Source organism: Oryza brachyantha, chromosome 2 (genome assembly GCF_000231095.2).
Source record: "Oryza brachyantha chromosome 2, ObraRS2, whole genome shotgun sequence".
In the NCBI taxonomy this organism is placed as follows: Eukaryota; Viridiplantae; Streptophyta; class Magnoliopsida; order Poales; family Poaceae; genus Oryza; species Oryza brachyantha.
In genome coordinates this window covers 23,115,065-23,131,529 of record NC_023164.2, presented here as the reverse complement: position 1 = coordinate 23,131,529, position 16,465 = coordinate 23,115,065, and the positions used below count along the sequence as shown (strand labels likewise).

The following is a 16,465-nucleotide window of genomic DNA, read 5'->3' as shown; positions in this document are numbered from 1 at the left end:
TGGAAGCGCAAAAGTAAGTGGTGTCGTCTTAGATGGGCCTGACGGATTCTTGTCCATGTGTATTCCGTTTGTCGTCTCATGCACTTTGGGCCCCCATACGTAAGCTTCGAATAGTTTCATCGTGGTAACTCCAGAAATCAACGGCCTGTACTGATTCCTGGAGTCACAGAAACGGGATTGTTTCTTATTCCCTTCATCTGCACTAGTAGGAATTTACATAATATATACAGCAAACATGATTTTGTCAAAAATATTGTAACTTACTCTATTCGTTTTATATTACAAGACTTTCTAGATTTACCTATATTTATTCATGTATCAATGTATATGTTTTATATGTGTGTCTAGATTTATTAGTATACATATGAATCTAAGTAAGTCTAGAAGTTTTTATAATGTGGAACAGAGAATACAGATTAATATGCTTAAGTTAGAAAGCACCGATTTCTAACTTCATGAACCCTAAAAGTAGAAACTCACCTGCCTCGCTTATTAATAAACAACTATTTCGCATAGAAGCTCCCCCTGCTAACATGACTGACAGTTTGTTGATTGATAGAGGGGTGGTTGAATGGTATATTTATAAATAGAAAATAATTTATAATAAAACATTTATATAGTGATCTAAAAACTAAGCCTGGGAAATAAACTTTAATAAAAAACCCACAAATTAACTTTAAATCTAAGGTTAAAAATTTAAATTTTGGCTTATAAACACACAAACAGAAACAAAAGGATGGGTGCTAATGTTTGCCTTGATGTGTTTATTGCCACTTACGTACTTCCTCTTTTGTCTTTCTAAGTTGTACAATACATATTAGACTTTTGATATTGATCAAACATTTGATTTTTTGTTCTTCTATCAAACACACGCGCAATGTACGGAAGGCTTGGAGGAAGGAGGCGTGTATGAGATTTTTGACTTGCATGCATGCCTTTAGCTTACCATCTAACGACAACAGCCGGATTTAATTGATAAAATTGAAATTTTCAAACGTTTGATCAATAGACGGATGTACATGTTAAGGTTTAAGAAGAAAATACTATAATACTCCTCATTAAATATTACTACCTCTGTTTTATATTGTAAGACTTTTTAGCCTTGTCTAAATTCATCAATTGATGAATGCATATAATTTATATATATATCTAGATTTATTAGCATCCATATGAATTTAGTTAAGGATAAAAAGTCTGTGAAACGTAGGGAGTATATGTTTAGGATTAATTGAGTAGTTGGAGGTATAATTGAGAGAAATTTTAATGAGTTATTTTACGATAATAACGGTTTTGGAACATATTTTAAATTTTAGAAAGATAAGACAAATTTTGCCAGCACACCTGCAATACGATCCGTGAACAGTACCGGACGATCACGGTGTGCGAGTAGAGAAAGCAACGGAAGCTCGTCGACCTGTCATCAAGGACACACGAAAATAATACTGCTAACTGAGGCATGCCTGATCGAAAGGACTCAGATTTTCAGAGTTCAGATAATGAGACAAGCATGACGGCATCACGGGAAACTACGAGCCAAGAGACGCCCAAATGTGTGAATATGCCATTGCTTGCACAATTGCACTGCCAGCCATTTGCAGGTATAATCATCCATACCCCAAAGAAACCAACAAAACGAACAGCACTAAAATGATCCATCCCCATCTGCAGATTCTGTCCACACTTGTTCATACAGCTAACATCTGTAACTTGCAAGACAACAACTTTTGTGTTCAGACTTCAGACATCATCTCAATCGTTCTCATAACACAGTGACACATGATTTGGGATGCTTTAATCAGGAGAATCAATGGAGATGATGCCCTCGTCAGCTGTCACCACCAATTCATGCCTGGTTTTCCTCGTATCTCTTGGCCACCAGCTTGGCAAACAGGCTTCCGTCGTAGACGCCTCTCACGGCGTCCTTGTGCAGAAGCCCGTCCTTGTCCTTGCCGAGTCTGTACAGCATCTTCCACTCTGCTGTTGCTCCAACCCTGCATTTCGAGCAAGCACAGCAGCAGAGTCAGCTTGTAAGATCACACGAGAGTTCAAACATCTTCGAGTTAATCAAATTTATGGAAATAAAACAACTGGAAAATTAGTACCATCCGGAGTAGTCATTGGGCTTTCGGTTGGCTTGGAGCATCTCGTCTATCTCATCCGATGTCAAAGCGTCAGGCACGGTCTTGGCGTGCTTGGTGAATATCTCTTCAAACTTTTCAGGAACGAACCTGCAATATTGAAATATTAGCAGTCATATTGAACTGGATACACTCAACTGAAAATAGTCTATGAAACGAGTCAAATGATGTTTGGATAAGACGGGTAAAATAGATGAACCAAAGAGAAAGCAGAGAGCAGTCTGCGGATCCGAAGCTTGATTTACCTTCCTTCAGAGTCATAAGTGCCTGAATCGCTTCCATGAATCCCCTTGTGGATGTTTTCTATGTAGATAGATAAGCGTGGTGACGTTGCATCACCCTGCATGAATTATACATGATCCAATGGTTAATTTACTACTACCTTTTTCTTTTTGCATGTCATATAGAGGGTGATGGTTTATTTGCAAACAAAAAATAATTGATCAAAATATTTTTTTATGTATGTATTTTTAGTAATGTAGAAGCTAAGGTCGTAAAATAAACTTCAATAAAAAATCTTAAAATTAACTTTAAATTTAAGGTTAAAAATTTAAATTTTATCTTATAAACATAAGTAGAAGTGAAAAGATACAAAATTGGACACTTAGAAGATATATTGACGCTCTCTATCTTAGCGTTCATAGAAAAGTAAAAAAGAAAGGTAGCGGTTTCCCTAATCAACACGCCTACATCACAATTCACACCCGTAGTGTTCATAGAAAACTGTCCAGAGTTCAGGTCTGATTAGGACCGTAGCAGCAAAGTACAAGGAAGTATTAGATTTTCAACATCTGAAGTTGACAACCTAATACAACTATGTAATAAGCAAGACTTCTTTGCAAGTAACAGGCTAAGCGGGCACCTCAAAATTCAGCAATAATAAATACATGACGACTTTCAGATAAGCATTTTATTAGCCAGAAAATTTAGAGAAAGAGAGAGTCGTACAGGTCTGGTCTTGGAGGAAAGGGCGCCATTGATGAAGGCCGCGCTCAAGCTGGAGAGGCCAGCTCCGAGTCCGAGCGCCCGTAGCCCTGCGACGCATGTGACGAGGGCAAAATGAGGCGAAAAATTGGAAGGACAAACACAGCACGAACAAACCAAATCCTGTTCTATTCACGGGCGAAACGAGATCGATGTAGGGAGAGGGTGGGCTGACCGTCGTATGTCTCGGAGAGGGAGACGATGCCGTCGTTGTCCCGGTCGAAGAAAGCCGCGTGCTTCTGCAGCGCCGTCATGCCGGCGGCGCCTGAAGCCTCGCCGTACGCCGCCGCCGCCGCCGCCGCCGCCTGCTGGCTCCCTTTCAGGATTCAGGAACGAGCGAGCGAGCGAGCAATCAAACAGGGGTGGCATGGCATGGCAACAAGAAAATCGCCAGTGCTCAGAACCAAACAAGAAGGAAACAGCAGCCTTACCGAAGAACACGGGGAAGAACAGGAGAGCGGCCACAGCCACCCCTGGGCACAGCCGCCGCCGCCGTCCAGTGTCCATGTCGCGCGCGTCGCCGGCGGTGCCTTCTCGGCGTTCCGTTCTCTGGAGCGTTGACTGCTGCCGCTCTCTCCCTCTGTTCCTGCACTGCACTCCTCTGCGCCGTGTGGCCTCCGTGTCTAGCTGTCTGCCTTATATATAGACAAATAGGAGCAACACGATAGGCTCTTCGCTCGCCAGTTACCACAGATCCAGAAGATTAGAAGAAGATGATTCCCACACTCCTAAACAACGTTGGATGCGTGCCGTGTCCTCTCGACACCGTGCTTCCTCTAATGAACTAACTAAATCAGTTGATGAGAATGACTCTAATTATGTATCTGTTCATAGATTTCTCATCAGATTAGAGATCAATTAATGGAGTGGCTTGCCAGATATCCAGATGGCAGAATTTTGTCTGCATGTGGGATTGCAAATGAAATGGTTGGCAAAAGGCTACTGCTTGCGTGTGAAAACTGAAGAAATGAAGAATTTTCGACTGTGGATTGTTTTGACTGGCCGCTTGAGGAGGGGGTAACAATTGCTGCTTGAGCTCCGTGACAGGGGGAAACAACAGCACGCTTAATACAAAAGCCAGGAAAGGCCATCACCGTCGATGCTGAGACGTTGTTCTTATTATGTGCCGCTGATTTTCCAGCGTTTGGTGAACGGCTTTTATACGTTCCTGTCCCTACGCAAATGCATATCATTCCGAGCTTATCCAAATATGAGTCGGATTTCAGGGCGCCCTGCTCTGTTTTCTTCCCCCTCACATTTTCGTTTTTCATTTTTGTTTATATTTATAAACTAAAATTTAGAGTTGATTTTTAATTTCTTTTTCATATTTTATTTTTTTAATCTTTTTTTAGAGCACTGAGAGCATGTATATAAAAGGTTTATTTATATTTTTATGTAAATATGTTATTTGGTTTTTCTCTGAAAAGGGGAAACAATGACCACTTCTTGTTTCTCAGAACACTATCGCAGGCTTGCTCTTTCATTTTCAGGCACCAACCATTTTCAGCTTAGTACATTTTTAGTTCGCAGAGACAGATAACCAGTATCACATCATGCTATGTTTGCAGAGGGACCCATCTTCTCCGACGCCAGTTTACCGAGGAGGCTTCCATCGTAGATAGCTCTGATGTTGTCCCTGCGAATGAAGCCGTCACTGTCCTTGGCGAGCTTGTACGCCTCCTCCACTCCGTCCATGCACCAATCCTGTATTTTTCTCGATCGAGTCCAAGAACCACAGATGAATATAGTGAGACCATTTTTCAGCATATGATTTCTGGAAGCTACCAGATTAGCAAAAAGATCACCATCCTTTGTAGTCTTTGGGCTCTCTGTTTGCACGAACCATCTCGCCCAGCTCGTCAAATGTCAAGCCGTCGGGTACAGTTTTTGCATGCTTGGTGAATATCTCGTCGAACTTTTCATCAACAAACCTGCAAAGTTGAATATACTAGCACTTATAATCCATCTGAATTATTTGTTAGTTTCATAACCAAAAAAATATGCGTGGCATCGACTCGTTTATAATCTATATTGTTCCTAGATGGATGAGGAGATAAGCAAGGTTACCTTCCTTCAGAATCGTATACCCTTGTATCACTTCCATGGACCCCTTTATGAATGTTCTCTACATAGATAGAAAACAGTGACGTTGTTGCATTTTCCTGCAAGCATTTGGAAAAGTTCAGCCTGTCGAATTTGCCGCATACAACAACTCTAGATGCTGTCATCGTAACATATAGGAGAGAGATATATCATACAGGTCTGGTCTTGGGGCCGAGGGCACCATTGATGCAGGCAGCACTGAGTTTGGAGGTGACAAATCCAAATCCGAGGGCACGGAACCCTAGCACCAAATGAAGTTCAAGATGCAGCCTAAATCAATTCCCTTAAAATCGATATAACTTAGGACAATATATTGGCGGTATATATTCCTGTATAAAGAACGTTTTTTCCTCTATGTGTTTGTGCAATCCATCATCAATTACATAGAAATTGTTGTAATATATAGGTATATTATTAATAGCTGAGAAAATGAGGTCGTAATGTACTGGTATAATTAGTACGGAGTAGCTGAGAAAACGAGGGAAGGACAGGCATGGCCACCTTCGTACGTCTCGGAAAAGGAGATGATGCCGTCATGGTCGCTGTCGAAGAACGCCACGTGTTTCTGCCTGGCTCCCTTCATCAACCGGAGATGATATGATTTGGGAACGAAGCGAATAATTAATTAAGGAAGCAAACAACACAATTAATGCGCGAGTGCCCTAGAGGATTATTACAGGGCCCTACAGAAGCACGCGGCGGACAGAAGAAGGATAGGCACGCCCGCCGCCGCCGCCGCCGCCATCGCCGTCACCGGAGACGACAGATGTCGTCGAGCCTCCCTTGCCGTTTCGGGCGGCGGTTCCATCCACCTCGCCCCCGTCCTTTCTCCCTCCCTGACGGCTGATCCGTCCACTTCCCTGCCCCTCTCCCTCTGGCGCTGCGTGCGTCTCCCCGTTTGCACGATCGGCTAGAATTTTACGTGCTTTGGTCGATTCGCTTGCGGGGCCAAAGTCACGCAAATACCAAATACCCAATATACATTTGGCCAGTACTATCTCTCTCGTCTCCAACAGCCGATCCATCTATCTGGAGTATCTCTATCTATCTTGAAATAAATGTTTCTGTGCAGTTCATGTAAAATATATTCCTATTGTCAAAATATATTGTTATTCAAAATAGCTCAATAAAAATAGAAACTAGGCCATTTATCAACTATAATTCTACACCTATCAATTGCTCCATCCGTTAAACAACCTTATTTATAGAGTTTTTTTACTATCCTTAAAAAAGTATTTTAAGATACCATACTTTTTAGTGTAAAAAATATCGTATCTTGAGGTATAAAAAAATTTATACTAAAATTTTTGATACCTTGAGATACTTATGATAAAAAAACCCTTATTTCTAATATTCATCATTTATTTTAAAAAAGTCTGCTTCTATCATCCTACCTATCTCCAATTCCGAAAATCGAAAAGCTTTATTCATTCAATACCCATTAGTCCATTACTTATCCACCTACCAATAATAGTTTCTCATTTATGACGGGGTATTTTCCTTTTCTTTTCCTCCATACCAATTCAAACTCTAGCTTGTAGAAGTGAAGTTTTTGCGGATACAAAGGGCAAGAGTCAGGAGTGGCCTTGAGATGAAATAGTATTCTACCTATGATGATGATGTTACTTTGAGGATACTCTCTTCATGATGCAAACTGGTTTTGGTGCGACCCATTAATATTCTGCATTTTAGCATTATTTATATTAGACCTTGTTTTAATGTAATTTATGTTTAGATCTAAAGATTAAAAAAAAGCATAATTCTGTAAGTCCTTGGCAACAGCAAAATCCATCATGTGACCTTTCCCATTCTGCTCATCTCTTTTCCTCCAAAATTTCGAGGCTCAGCGAAGCTATCATGGCACTCTCTCTGTCACTTCAAGCCCATCTCTCGTCCACATCAGCTTGTGTATTATTATGGAGCAATATGAATGTTTAAAATTTGAATCCTAAAAATTTGAATCCTAAGAATGAATTTATTTCGGAACAGAAAGAGTATAGCTTCTCGTTTAGTGGGCCCAATCCAATGACTACGGAGTAATTCACAGGCAAGCCCAAATAAAGCAAATTTCCTTCGCGTTAGGCCCATTAAAAATAGATGTGGTCCAGAGCCGCTTCGCCATCTAATCCAAAGAGCTCACGGCCCAACTCGACGCGAGCTCGGTCTCGGTTCAGCGCCCATGGGGCTCGTGCCAGGGATGGCAATAGGTAAATACCCATCGAATATTGTACTCCATACGCATACCCACTATTAAAATTTAGACCTACCAAAATCCCCATACCCATCACGGGTATAAAAAAATTCCCCATACCTATACCCGCCTGGGTAAGCCTCACCCACGAGTCACCTATTTACCCGTCAAATTTGACATGACAATAAAAATAACACAAAATGTTTTGATCCAATTGTAGCAATGACAAGACATCCGTGGGTCACACAATACCATAAATCCCATCAAATAGTACTTAAGTAGTAGTAAACAATACATAAATCCACGTAATTTCATATATGGGTTAAGGCTTAAATACCTAGGGTTTCATATTGGGCTAACCTAATTTCATATATAGGCCAGAATGTTCATTTGGGCTTCCGGGTATTTATTACCCGCGGATAAACGGGTATGAGTATAATAAGAACGTTCTCGTACCCGCGTACCTGTTGGGTGAAGGTATTTACCTATTTAATTACCCATGGGTAATACATTTAGCCCATACCCATACCTTAATGGAGTAAATATCCATCGGATATCGGGTCGCGGGTCCCATTGTCATCTCTAGCTCGTGCTCGGTGCTCGCGCCTGCCCCACCGGCTCACCGCACCAACCGCGCCGCCGTCGCGTCCGCCCGCCAACCCTCCCGTCGTTCGTGCACCGCGACCCCGCGACTTGATCGTGTCAAGTTGCCACTTGGGGGCTGTGGTCCGGTCGAGCTGCCTCAGCTTGAACGAGCCCGTCCGTTCTGTCCGCCGGACCGGCGACGATTCTGCGCTGTCTCTACTGCTCGATACCTCTATATATATATATTTTAAATAAAGTTGATTTTGTTATTTTTCATCAAAATTTATTTTATAAACTACATTCATAACTAATTTTTCGTTTATAAATATATTATCTTTTCGATCAAACGATCACTCACATTACGTCGAACGTTCGAGGCGAACTTGACACACGCAGCTCACGAACACTCGAAGAGTAAAAACCGGGCGGTAGTGAGAGTTACCCTGGGATTAACATCCTCCACATTAATTAAAAGAAGAAGAAGAAAAATCCTACCCTAAAAGACTTTTAGCTGCGTTGACATGTCACAGCCTATCTCACACTTACTAAAAAAACGAATTCTTCGATTCCCGTGTCCAACGTTTGACCATTCGTTTTGTTTGAAATTTTTTTAGAAAATTAGAAAAAAATTAGTCAGACGTAAAATACTATTTATAATTTATCATCTAATAAAAACAAAAATATCAATCGCAAAAAATATTTGAATAAGACGAAGAGTCAAAAATTAAAGATAAAAAATAAAAAATTGGTTTATTTTGGGACGGATGGAGTACGCCTCTACGCCGTAAAAAATATATAAAAAAAGCGGATTCCACCGCGAGGAAAAAGCACACCCGAATCACCGCCACCAAAATTCCCACCGATGGTTACAAGCCCGAAACGACAGGTTTAAGCCGATCGCGATTTAGTTAACTTTCACGCCCGGCGGGTGCAAACAAAACAGAGGGCGCCAAGTTGTTTTTTAGCATCTAGTAGTATTATTTGGCGCGCGTAAGCGAGCCGGACTTGTCACTAGTTTATCTCGCAGCACCTAACGCATTGACAGCGAGTGCATACGTGGACCAGAGCAACACGAGGTGCTCAGATTGATTAATCATCTCGTCTCATCTCTCTCTAAATACTGTATTTTTTTTGGGGCCCCGTCACCCGTGCCGACTAGCCCCAATAATTTTACGGCCCCAAACAAATCTAATTGCCCGCTCTAAGTCAAGTCAGTCTACGCATTAATCCGAGCCGATTGGGGTCGCCGTCGAGCGGCAGTGCGCGGAGGCAAGGCACCGGTTTGTTTGTTTAGAGGCTATCTTTTAGTTTTATAATAAAAAAGACTAAATGACATATTTACAAATAAAAGATAATTTATAAATAAAAGATATATATTTGTTCTTAGCGATTAAAAATAAGTAGTAAAAATTAAATTAACTTTAAATTTAAGCTTTTAATTATTTTATTTTATTTTTTAAGTATAATAAAAGCGAAGAGAAGAACGTGACGGCGAAAATACAGGGGTGCACATGCCCCCACCCGTTCTTATCTGCAGGCCACGCTTTTGAAAAATCGGGGAGCCTACAGGCAAAGTGACAGTTGGGGCCCAGCTGCAGTCGCCGTCGTCGAGGGAAATTTCGGTTTTTGGCAGGGCCCGGTTACGCCAGATGAGATCCTCCCCGTGGTAATTACTGCTACTTCTCCAGGACAACTCTCTTTCTCCTCTCGAAAGGCAGTTTAATTAAATTAATGAAAATGATGCGTTTAAAGTTGTGTACTATAAACTAGGGTGAGAGTGAGAGTTCGGTTCTCTACGTGTCGTGATCTTGCACACTTCTTTGAGTTGTTTCAATCATGTACTTCGAGAGGGATACTTCTTCTGCGAAGCGAATGAATCTCACCGAATTTCCAGCCAAGGATAAACAGCAAGATTATCGCGGTACACACACACACGGGGATAAGGGAGACCGTGTTCACATGTTGCTGTCTCTGAGGCCTGAACTAACGATAGAGCAGCTTTACGAGTAGATTGAGCAATTGATCGATTTTGTTTCGTTGAACACTTCAATTACCATTCATTAATTGTGCCAACACGAAATGGTACTGGTAATTACTGCGGTCCATTTTTTTACACTTTCTGTTGCTTCAAAGAAAGAATCTCTAATTGCTTTCGCATTGTGGGTTTTAATTGGTTTTGTCCAGCTCGATCCGATCTTTTTACAAAGATGCCGAATCTTCCAGCTTTCTAAAATTCTCGCGCCGTTATTTGCCGCGACGTTCGACGACGACGACCCTGCAGCTCAAGGGAAGAGTCGTCGCGTGCTCCGATCCAAGTGGGGGGCATGCTGCGTGCATCGTCGTCTCGCTCTCCGGTAAGGGCGGCCAAAAATAAACGTGCTCGACCGATCGATCCGGTCGGAGCCCGGGGGCGGCCTGCCGCTTCACCGGGAGAGCGGAACACGACGCCGACGACGCGTGCGCGCCGCCGCTCGCTCGTGCTCGTAGCCCTTTCACCTCGCGCGCGCGGGAAGTGGCGTGCTTCCGTTGGTTGTTGGTTTGATTACAGCGCAGACTGCAGCATCATGGCGTGCCGGGAGACGAGCTGCTCGAGCGCCTCCCGCATCCAACCGTGCTGGCACCCGTCCATCACCTGCTGCACCGTGGCCTGCACAAGACAAAACCGCACCCGCATTTAGAAGCCGTGTTCTTGGCTGGATTCGCCTCGCCGTAGGTAGAATGGCGGCAATCTCTGTGCTACGGTTTGGTTTTGTGTGTTATTTGAGAGATGATCATGTAACTCACCCAGGTGCGCTTGCGGGAGGCCATCTCGGGCCACTGGTGGAGCTCGTCGGTGACGCGGAGAGGGAACATGAAGCCCTCGTAGGTCTTGTCGTAGCGGCGGCTCTTGTAGTACCAGCAGCCGAGCGACGGCTCGGTCTCGCCGCGGACGCCGGCCTCCTCGAGGGCCTCGCGGCGGGCGGCCTCGTCCATCGACTCGTCGAGCTCCCACCCGCCCTTGGGGAACATCATGCCGTGCCCCTTCTGCGAGGTGATCACCAGCACCTCCATCTCGCCGCCGCGCACCCGGTACGGGATGCACCCCACCACGATGCGGCCCCCGCTGCTCGTGTACCGCTGCAGCTCGCGCCCCTGCCTCGCCACGAGTACGGCCATGGATGGAATCTTGGGTTCTGGCTCGCCCTGGCTGGCTATTGAGTTCGCACCGACGAAGAAGAGAGCTCGGAGAGGAAAAAAGGAGTAGGGTTGTCGCTAGGGTAGGGATTGGTGATGCGTGAGCTGGTGCATTGCGGCCATGGAGCTGGAGCTCGCGGGTATTAATAGCGGGAAGCGCGTCAGGTCGATGGAATGCTGTCGCCGTCGCGGCCGAGTGAGCAACGGGTAACATGGGTGTGGAGTATGGACGAGCTCAACTGTGTAAAGGTTGGTGGAGGAGCGTGGACGCAGCGTACTGATCTTCTGTGGCTCAACTTCCGCATGAGGACCCAGATTCCGCTTGGCCTCATCATGAGGGCAGGTCCTAGAGTTTCATTTCACCAAGACAACGAGTTGTTTTTTTTTAAATAATATATATATAGCAGGTTATAATATCTACTGTTGAAAGACAAATAACAAAAGAGATGACATAACTTTCCTGTGCAACTAAGTAAGAAGGAAGAATGTGTACAATTCTTCTAGGACTAATTGGTTTGCTAATATTTCCTTGACCACTTTAGTGTACGTCTTATTAAAACAAAAAAGAATGATGGTTTCTTTATCGGCAACTCTAGGTAATAATCTTGTCTTTTTATTGATCAATATACTTCCTTTTCTTTGCATTAATGGAAATTTTGTGGTGTATTTAGCACACGTCCAAGAGAATATCCGGTTTTTTTCCAAACTAATATAGCTCTAGGAATCAATCGTATATAATCCCTTAAAATTTGGGTACACCAAATTAAGGTCCATCCTTTCCCTTTTGAAAAGATATTATCTAGTGCCTTTACCTTAGCTATTTGTAATCATATGTCATCAGCTATTTGTTACATAATTGATTAAGACCCTCCTATTATCCTTTTTCCTTTTAATAAAGGGGAGTACCGTCCATTAGAAACTTCCACAAGAAATTTGCACCCATGTTGCATCAGCTGTAGTACAAAGAGTAAAGTATCAGTTACTTGCAAGGAATGTATTTTTACCATGATTTTCAACATTGGAGGCTACAAAAATAATTTGTGCATGCGTTCTTGCTTCCACATGTACTGGACAATGTGAAGGATAGTAGTAACAAGATATCACTGAAAGATTCTCAGGGTTAAATTCCTCCCACCACCATCTTTTGGCTTTGGGTTATGTACTTATGTTTAGAACCCAAAATTTAAATTTTAAATTTAAATTTGAAGTTGATTTGTGTTTTTATCAAAACTTTATTTTTTAGTTTTGACTTTTAGATCGCTATGAACACATATATAAAAGTTTTATTTATAAGTAACAACAAAATAACCAGGTTTAAATAAAAGACACCAGTAAAGTGCTCTCGTTAATATTATTTCAGGTTCTTTTTAACACCATTTTGGATCTGCGTGGATGGTTTATCTTATTTAAATTTTTTATGAAAATATACAAAATTATCAATTATATTTAAAATTCACTTAGTAATAAATCAATTTATAATAACTATATATTTAAAAATATAGTAAAATCAAATATAAATAAAAATCAGCTAGTTGGAGTAACATCTCAATCGTTAAAATCAACCGGTAAACAAACGGATCTCACCGAAACAGCCCACGCCTTACGTTAGAGTACCATCCCAGTCGTTAAAATCGACCGTCCACGCCTTACGTTGGAGTACCATCCCAGTCGTTAAAATCGACCGGTAAACAAACGGATCTCACCGAAACGGCCCACGCCTTCCCTACTTGTATCCATGGACCGCGTCCACGCAAGTAGGCTTGCGAAACGGTGCCCCCGCTGCCATAGAGATGGATAGGAAGCGGACAAAGCGCGTACGTGCAAGCTGAGTGGCCGCGCCCGCGCTTCGCAGCTGCTTCTCTCGTTTTCGCCCGAGCCTATGGCCTAGCTCCCTCCTGTGCTGCCTCTCCGGCCGGCCAGTCACCTGCGCGTCCGTAGAGTATACATCCATCGCTATAAGTTTAAGCCCGAATATTACGTCGATGGCCAAGTCCATCTTCTCTCCATCAATTTAATTCCCGCGCTTAATTAATTTCCCCAGCTGCTAAGCCCCTTGTTTATTATAGGATTAACAAAAAAACAAACAACATATTTTAAAAAATAGTTTGTGGATATACTTATTATATGTGTGTTTTTAATGATGTAAAAATAAAAGCTAAAAATAGTCTATAATAAATATTAAAATTAACTTAAAATTTAATATTTAAAAGTTTAAGCGATAATTATAAGCAGATGTGAAGAGATAAAGACACTTATCTATCGTATCCATCGGTGTCGTCACTGACGTCGCTACGCTGTCTCCCTCCTCTAGTTGAGTTAAATTAATTGATTTGTTTATACACGCGCGTCGACGAAAGTAAACCAATCTGAGCGATTTGTGATCATATACTTGCGCTATCTGCGAGTTGCGTAACAAGGCTGGTTTGCGGCGACGTTTCACACGCGCTCTGCGTCGTGCCCGACTCTAGCTCCTCCTCGTCCTTCTCTTTTTCTTTATTTCCTTTTTTGAAATCAGTGGCCTAAGAGCAAAGAGCAGCATTTGTATCTTCCTGTGATGAAAGGTGACGACGACTGTTCCCATTCTAAACTACTACGTTGTTGAACATTTTATCATACCTCTGATGATTTGTTTTATTTAGAAACATATGTAACAATTGTTTATTCTAGTGTGGTTGGATTTATTACTAAATATATTTTAAGTATAACTTACATTTTTACATATTTACATGAAATTTTGAATAAGACGAATGATCAAACATATGATAAAAATCAACGACGTTATCTATTCTATATTACTTTAAAAGAATGCAATGGTGGTGGCAGTGAATCTGTCACACCACCACCTATCTTAATTTCTTTACCAACTCCTCTATGTCCTCTAGTCTTAAAAAATAGTCATTTTACATATTATTAATATCTTATTTTATTTCTAGAATACAAGTTTATCACTCTCAAAAAAACTATGAAACATTTGGCGTATCGTTGCAAAGCACGAGTACTTTGCTAGTATAATACGTAGCGAGTACCTAATAAGATTATTCACTCTAGCAATATCCATTAGCATACCGCTGTTAAATGGTACATTTCATATGAAAATTTTATATGCATAGTTTCTTTTAAGAATCAAATAAATGCATTTCAAATTTTTAATATTAATTTCTCAATTAATCCTATGATAATTATATTTCTTGTTCTGGTGTGAGGCTAATCAGCTAATTTTAACATCTGAAAAGAACGTGCCCGACGTGTTTTTAATACGGTTCGTTGTTGTTTACGATCTGGAGGGACGTATGCACATACGCGTAAGTACGTAGCAATGGCGCAAGAACTACATGCCGAGTTGGCGACCGATCGACGATCACGCTGATTTTGCCACGTGGGAAACGACGTACACATATATATAGTAAATCACCACGTTTCCAAGAGAATGTGAGCATTTTTGTACGCATTCGTGCGTTTTCACTGGAGCAGACATACTCCAGGCGCGATGGTCTAACTCTGCTGCTTCGATCGATCTTTTGTTATTAGTGACTAATGATTAAGGGCTCCAATCCTTTGGTTTACCTTATGTCTATAAGACAAAATTTAAAATTTATATTTATATTTAAATTTGATTTTAAAGTTTTTATCGTAGTTTCTTTTTAACCTTAACTTTTAGTTACCAAAACATGTATATAAAAATTTTATTCATAATTTTTTTTATAAATATATTGTTTGATTTTTTTTCCCTCAAACAACCAACGATGACCTATAAACCGTCATCCACGATCCCGTCGGTCCAGCCATTGTCGCCGACGCCAAGTTAAGAAAGCAGCAACGACGACACGAGTGGGGCCCACGGGTTTGGTTTCCCGGCTATGTTGCTACCAGGTTTTTTAAAGGTGAAGATCAAATATTTGATTTTTTATTTTTCTATCAAACACGTGTGTAATGTATAAAGATGCCGTGTATGATTTTTTTACTTAATAGTAATGACGAGAATTGATCGATGAAATTAAAATTTCCAATATTTGACCATTGGGTGGACCCAAGAATTATTGGGTTTGTAGCTAGGCATCATCTACTTGCTCTGGTTGGTGGACTGTACGTGAGTCGCCAGGACTACCAACCAGCCTACGGTTAGCTGGTTCTTCCAACCGATATGATCGTCACCATCCCGCGGAGTGGTGATTCGCTCGGAAGTTTCACCAATCATGCTGCCCATACTGCGCAAGATGGACGTACTGTGTACTTGTCGCGCCGAAAATGTTACTAGTATATGCAACTGGATATAAGGGCATGGACGTATAGATGCATCGAATCAGCTCAGTCGCCTCCCGGTTTTGTTTACGATACCGGAATATCAAATCTGCTTACAGATGACGCCATGACAGGATTACTAGCGAAATTTGATGGGAATTTTCTTACCTATTTGCTAAATTTGACGTACCCTGTTAGTCTGTTTGGTTAGTTTGCTTTCATGCTAGTGGAATTTTGCAGTTCAATGAGTTTTTTTTTTAAAAAAAAACTCAGCAAGGCTAGCTTGCCCCTTGAACACTACATATTTTTTTTTTGCGGTTCCAAATGATTAGCCTATTGGATAAGGTTAGAATGTGTACAACTTAGGATCCAACCTAAGTTTGTTTTCACTGTGCATAGGCTATAAATGTCTTCTATTATCTCTGATTCTCCGTTTCATAATATAAGATGTTTGATTTTTTTTAATTGCAACGTTTGACCATTCGGCTTATTCAAAAATTTAGTACAAATATAAAATATGATAAGTCGTACTTAAAGTTCTTTTGATAATAAAGTAAGTCGTAAGCAAAATAAATGATATTTTCATAATTTTTTGAATAAGACAAATGATCCAACATTACAAACAAAAAAGTCAAACATCTTATTGTGAAACAGATAGAGTATTTATCAGCGACTTGTCACACTGATCGTATTTTTATTTTATTTTAGATAAGCTGAAAAATTATACATCGTTGAACCATAGAAGACAATGCAACATTTCATCTTACAGTGACTTTAATCGGTCATGCTCGGTAATAAAAGTGAGGACAGATCCTCTCGATCTATTGGTAAGCACATGTAGGGGCAAGAGGGCGAGAGCCATGAGAATGTGCAAACAACAGTACTATGAATGAATTTCAAACCAAGATAATCTACGAGGAGGTATTTGATCGAATCATTTTACAGGGAAATTTCAAACTTACAACGATAATTGGTGTGGTGGGTGCGTGCTAAAAATAGCACCTAAAACGAGAAAAGTCATTAGCACATGATTAATTGAGTATTAATTATT

At 41.3% G+C, this 16,465-nt stretch overlaps 2 protein-coding genes and 1 pseudogene across 2 annotated transcripts; all 3 read right to left on the bottom strand.

Moving 5' to 3' along the window:
- Positions 1-1,539: 1,539 nt before the first annotated feature.
- Positions 1,540-3,776, bottom strand: LOC102721431 (probable peroxygenase 5). Its single transcript, XM_015833931.2, has 6 exons — positions 3,554-3,776; positions 3,298-3,438; positions 3,087-3,172; positions 2,384-2,478; positions 2,103-2,228; positions 1,540-1,991 (listed from the first exon to the last, which is right to left on the bottom strand). Exons 1-6 carry the CDS (start codon positions 3,627-3,629, stop codon positions 1,844-1,846), a joined length of 672 nt encoding a protein of 223 aa, XP_015689417.2. The 5' UTR covers positions 3,630-3,776; the 3' UTR covers positions 1,540-1,843.
- Positions 3,777-4,580: 804 nt separating this feature from the next.
- On the bottom strand, positions 4,581-6,214 carry LOC102721145 (annotated as a pseudogene).
- Positions 6,215-10,020: 3,806 nt separating this feature from the next.
- LOC102713164 (nudix hydrolase 21, chloroplastic) lies at positions 10,021-11,307 on the bottom strand. The gene is made up of 2 exons (XM_006647788.3): positions 10,786-11,307; positions 10,021-10,648 (listed from the first exon to the last, which is right to left on the bottom strand). The coding sequence occupies exons 1-2, from the start codon at positions 11,155-11,157 to the stop codon at positions 10,544-10,546; spliced, it is 477 nt and encodes a 158-aa protein (XP_006647851.1). The 5' UTR covers positions 11,158-11,307; the 3' UTR covers positions 10,021-10,543.
- Positions 11,308-16,465: the final 5,158 nt, after the last annotated feature.

Excerpts from the sequence above, each read along its gene's own strand:
- LOC102713164 (XM_006647788.3), bottom strand. The coding sequence starts at position 11,157 with ATGGCCGTACTCGTGGCGAGGCAGGGGCGCGAGCTGCAGCGGTACACG. Across the intron at positions 10,649-10,785 it reads CCTCCCGCAAGCGCACCTGG|GCCACGGTGCAGCAGGTGAT; the intron begins GTGAGTTACATG and ends TGTCTTGTGCAG.
- LOC102721431 (XM_015833931.2), bottom strand. The coding sequence starts at position 3,629 with ATGGACACTGGACGGCGGCGGCGGCTGTGCCCAGGGGTGGCTGTGGCC. Across the intron at positions 3,173-3,297 it reads CCTCTCCGAGACATACGACG|GGCTACGGGCGCTCGGACTC; the intron begins GTCAGCCCACCC and ends CATGCGTCGCAG. Across the intron at positions 2,229-2,383 it reads ACTTATGACTCTGAAGGAAG|GTTCGTTCCTGAAAAGTTTG; the intron begins GTAAATCAAGCT and ends TCAATATTGCAG.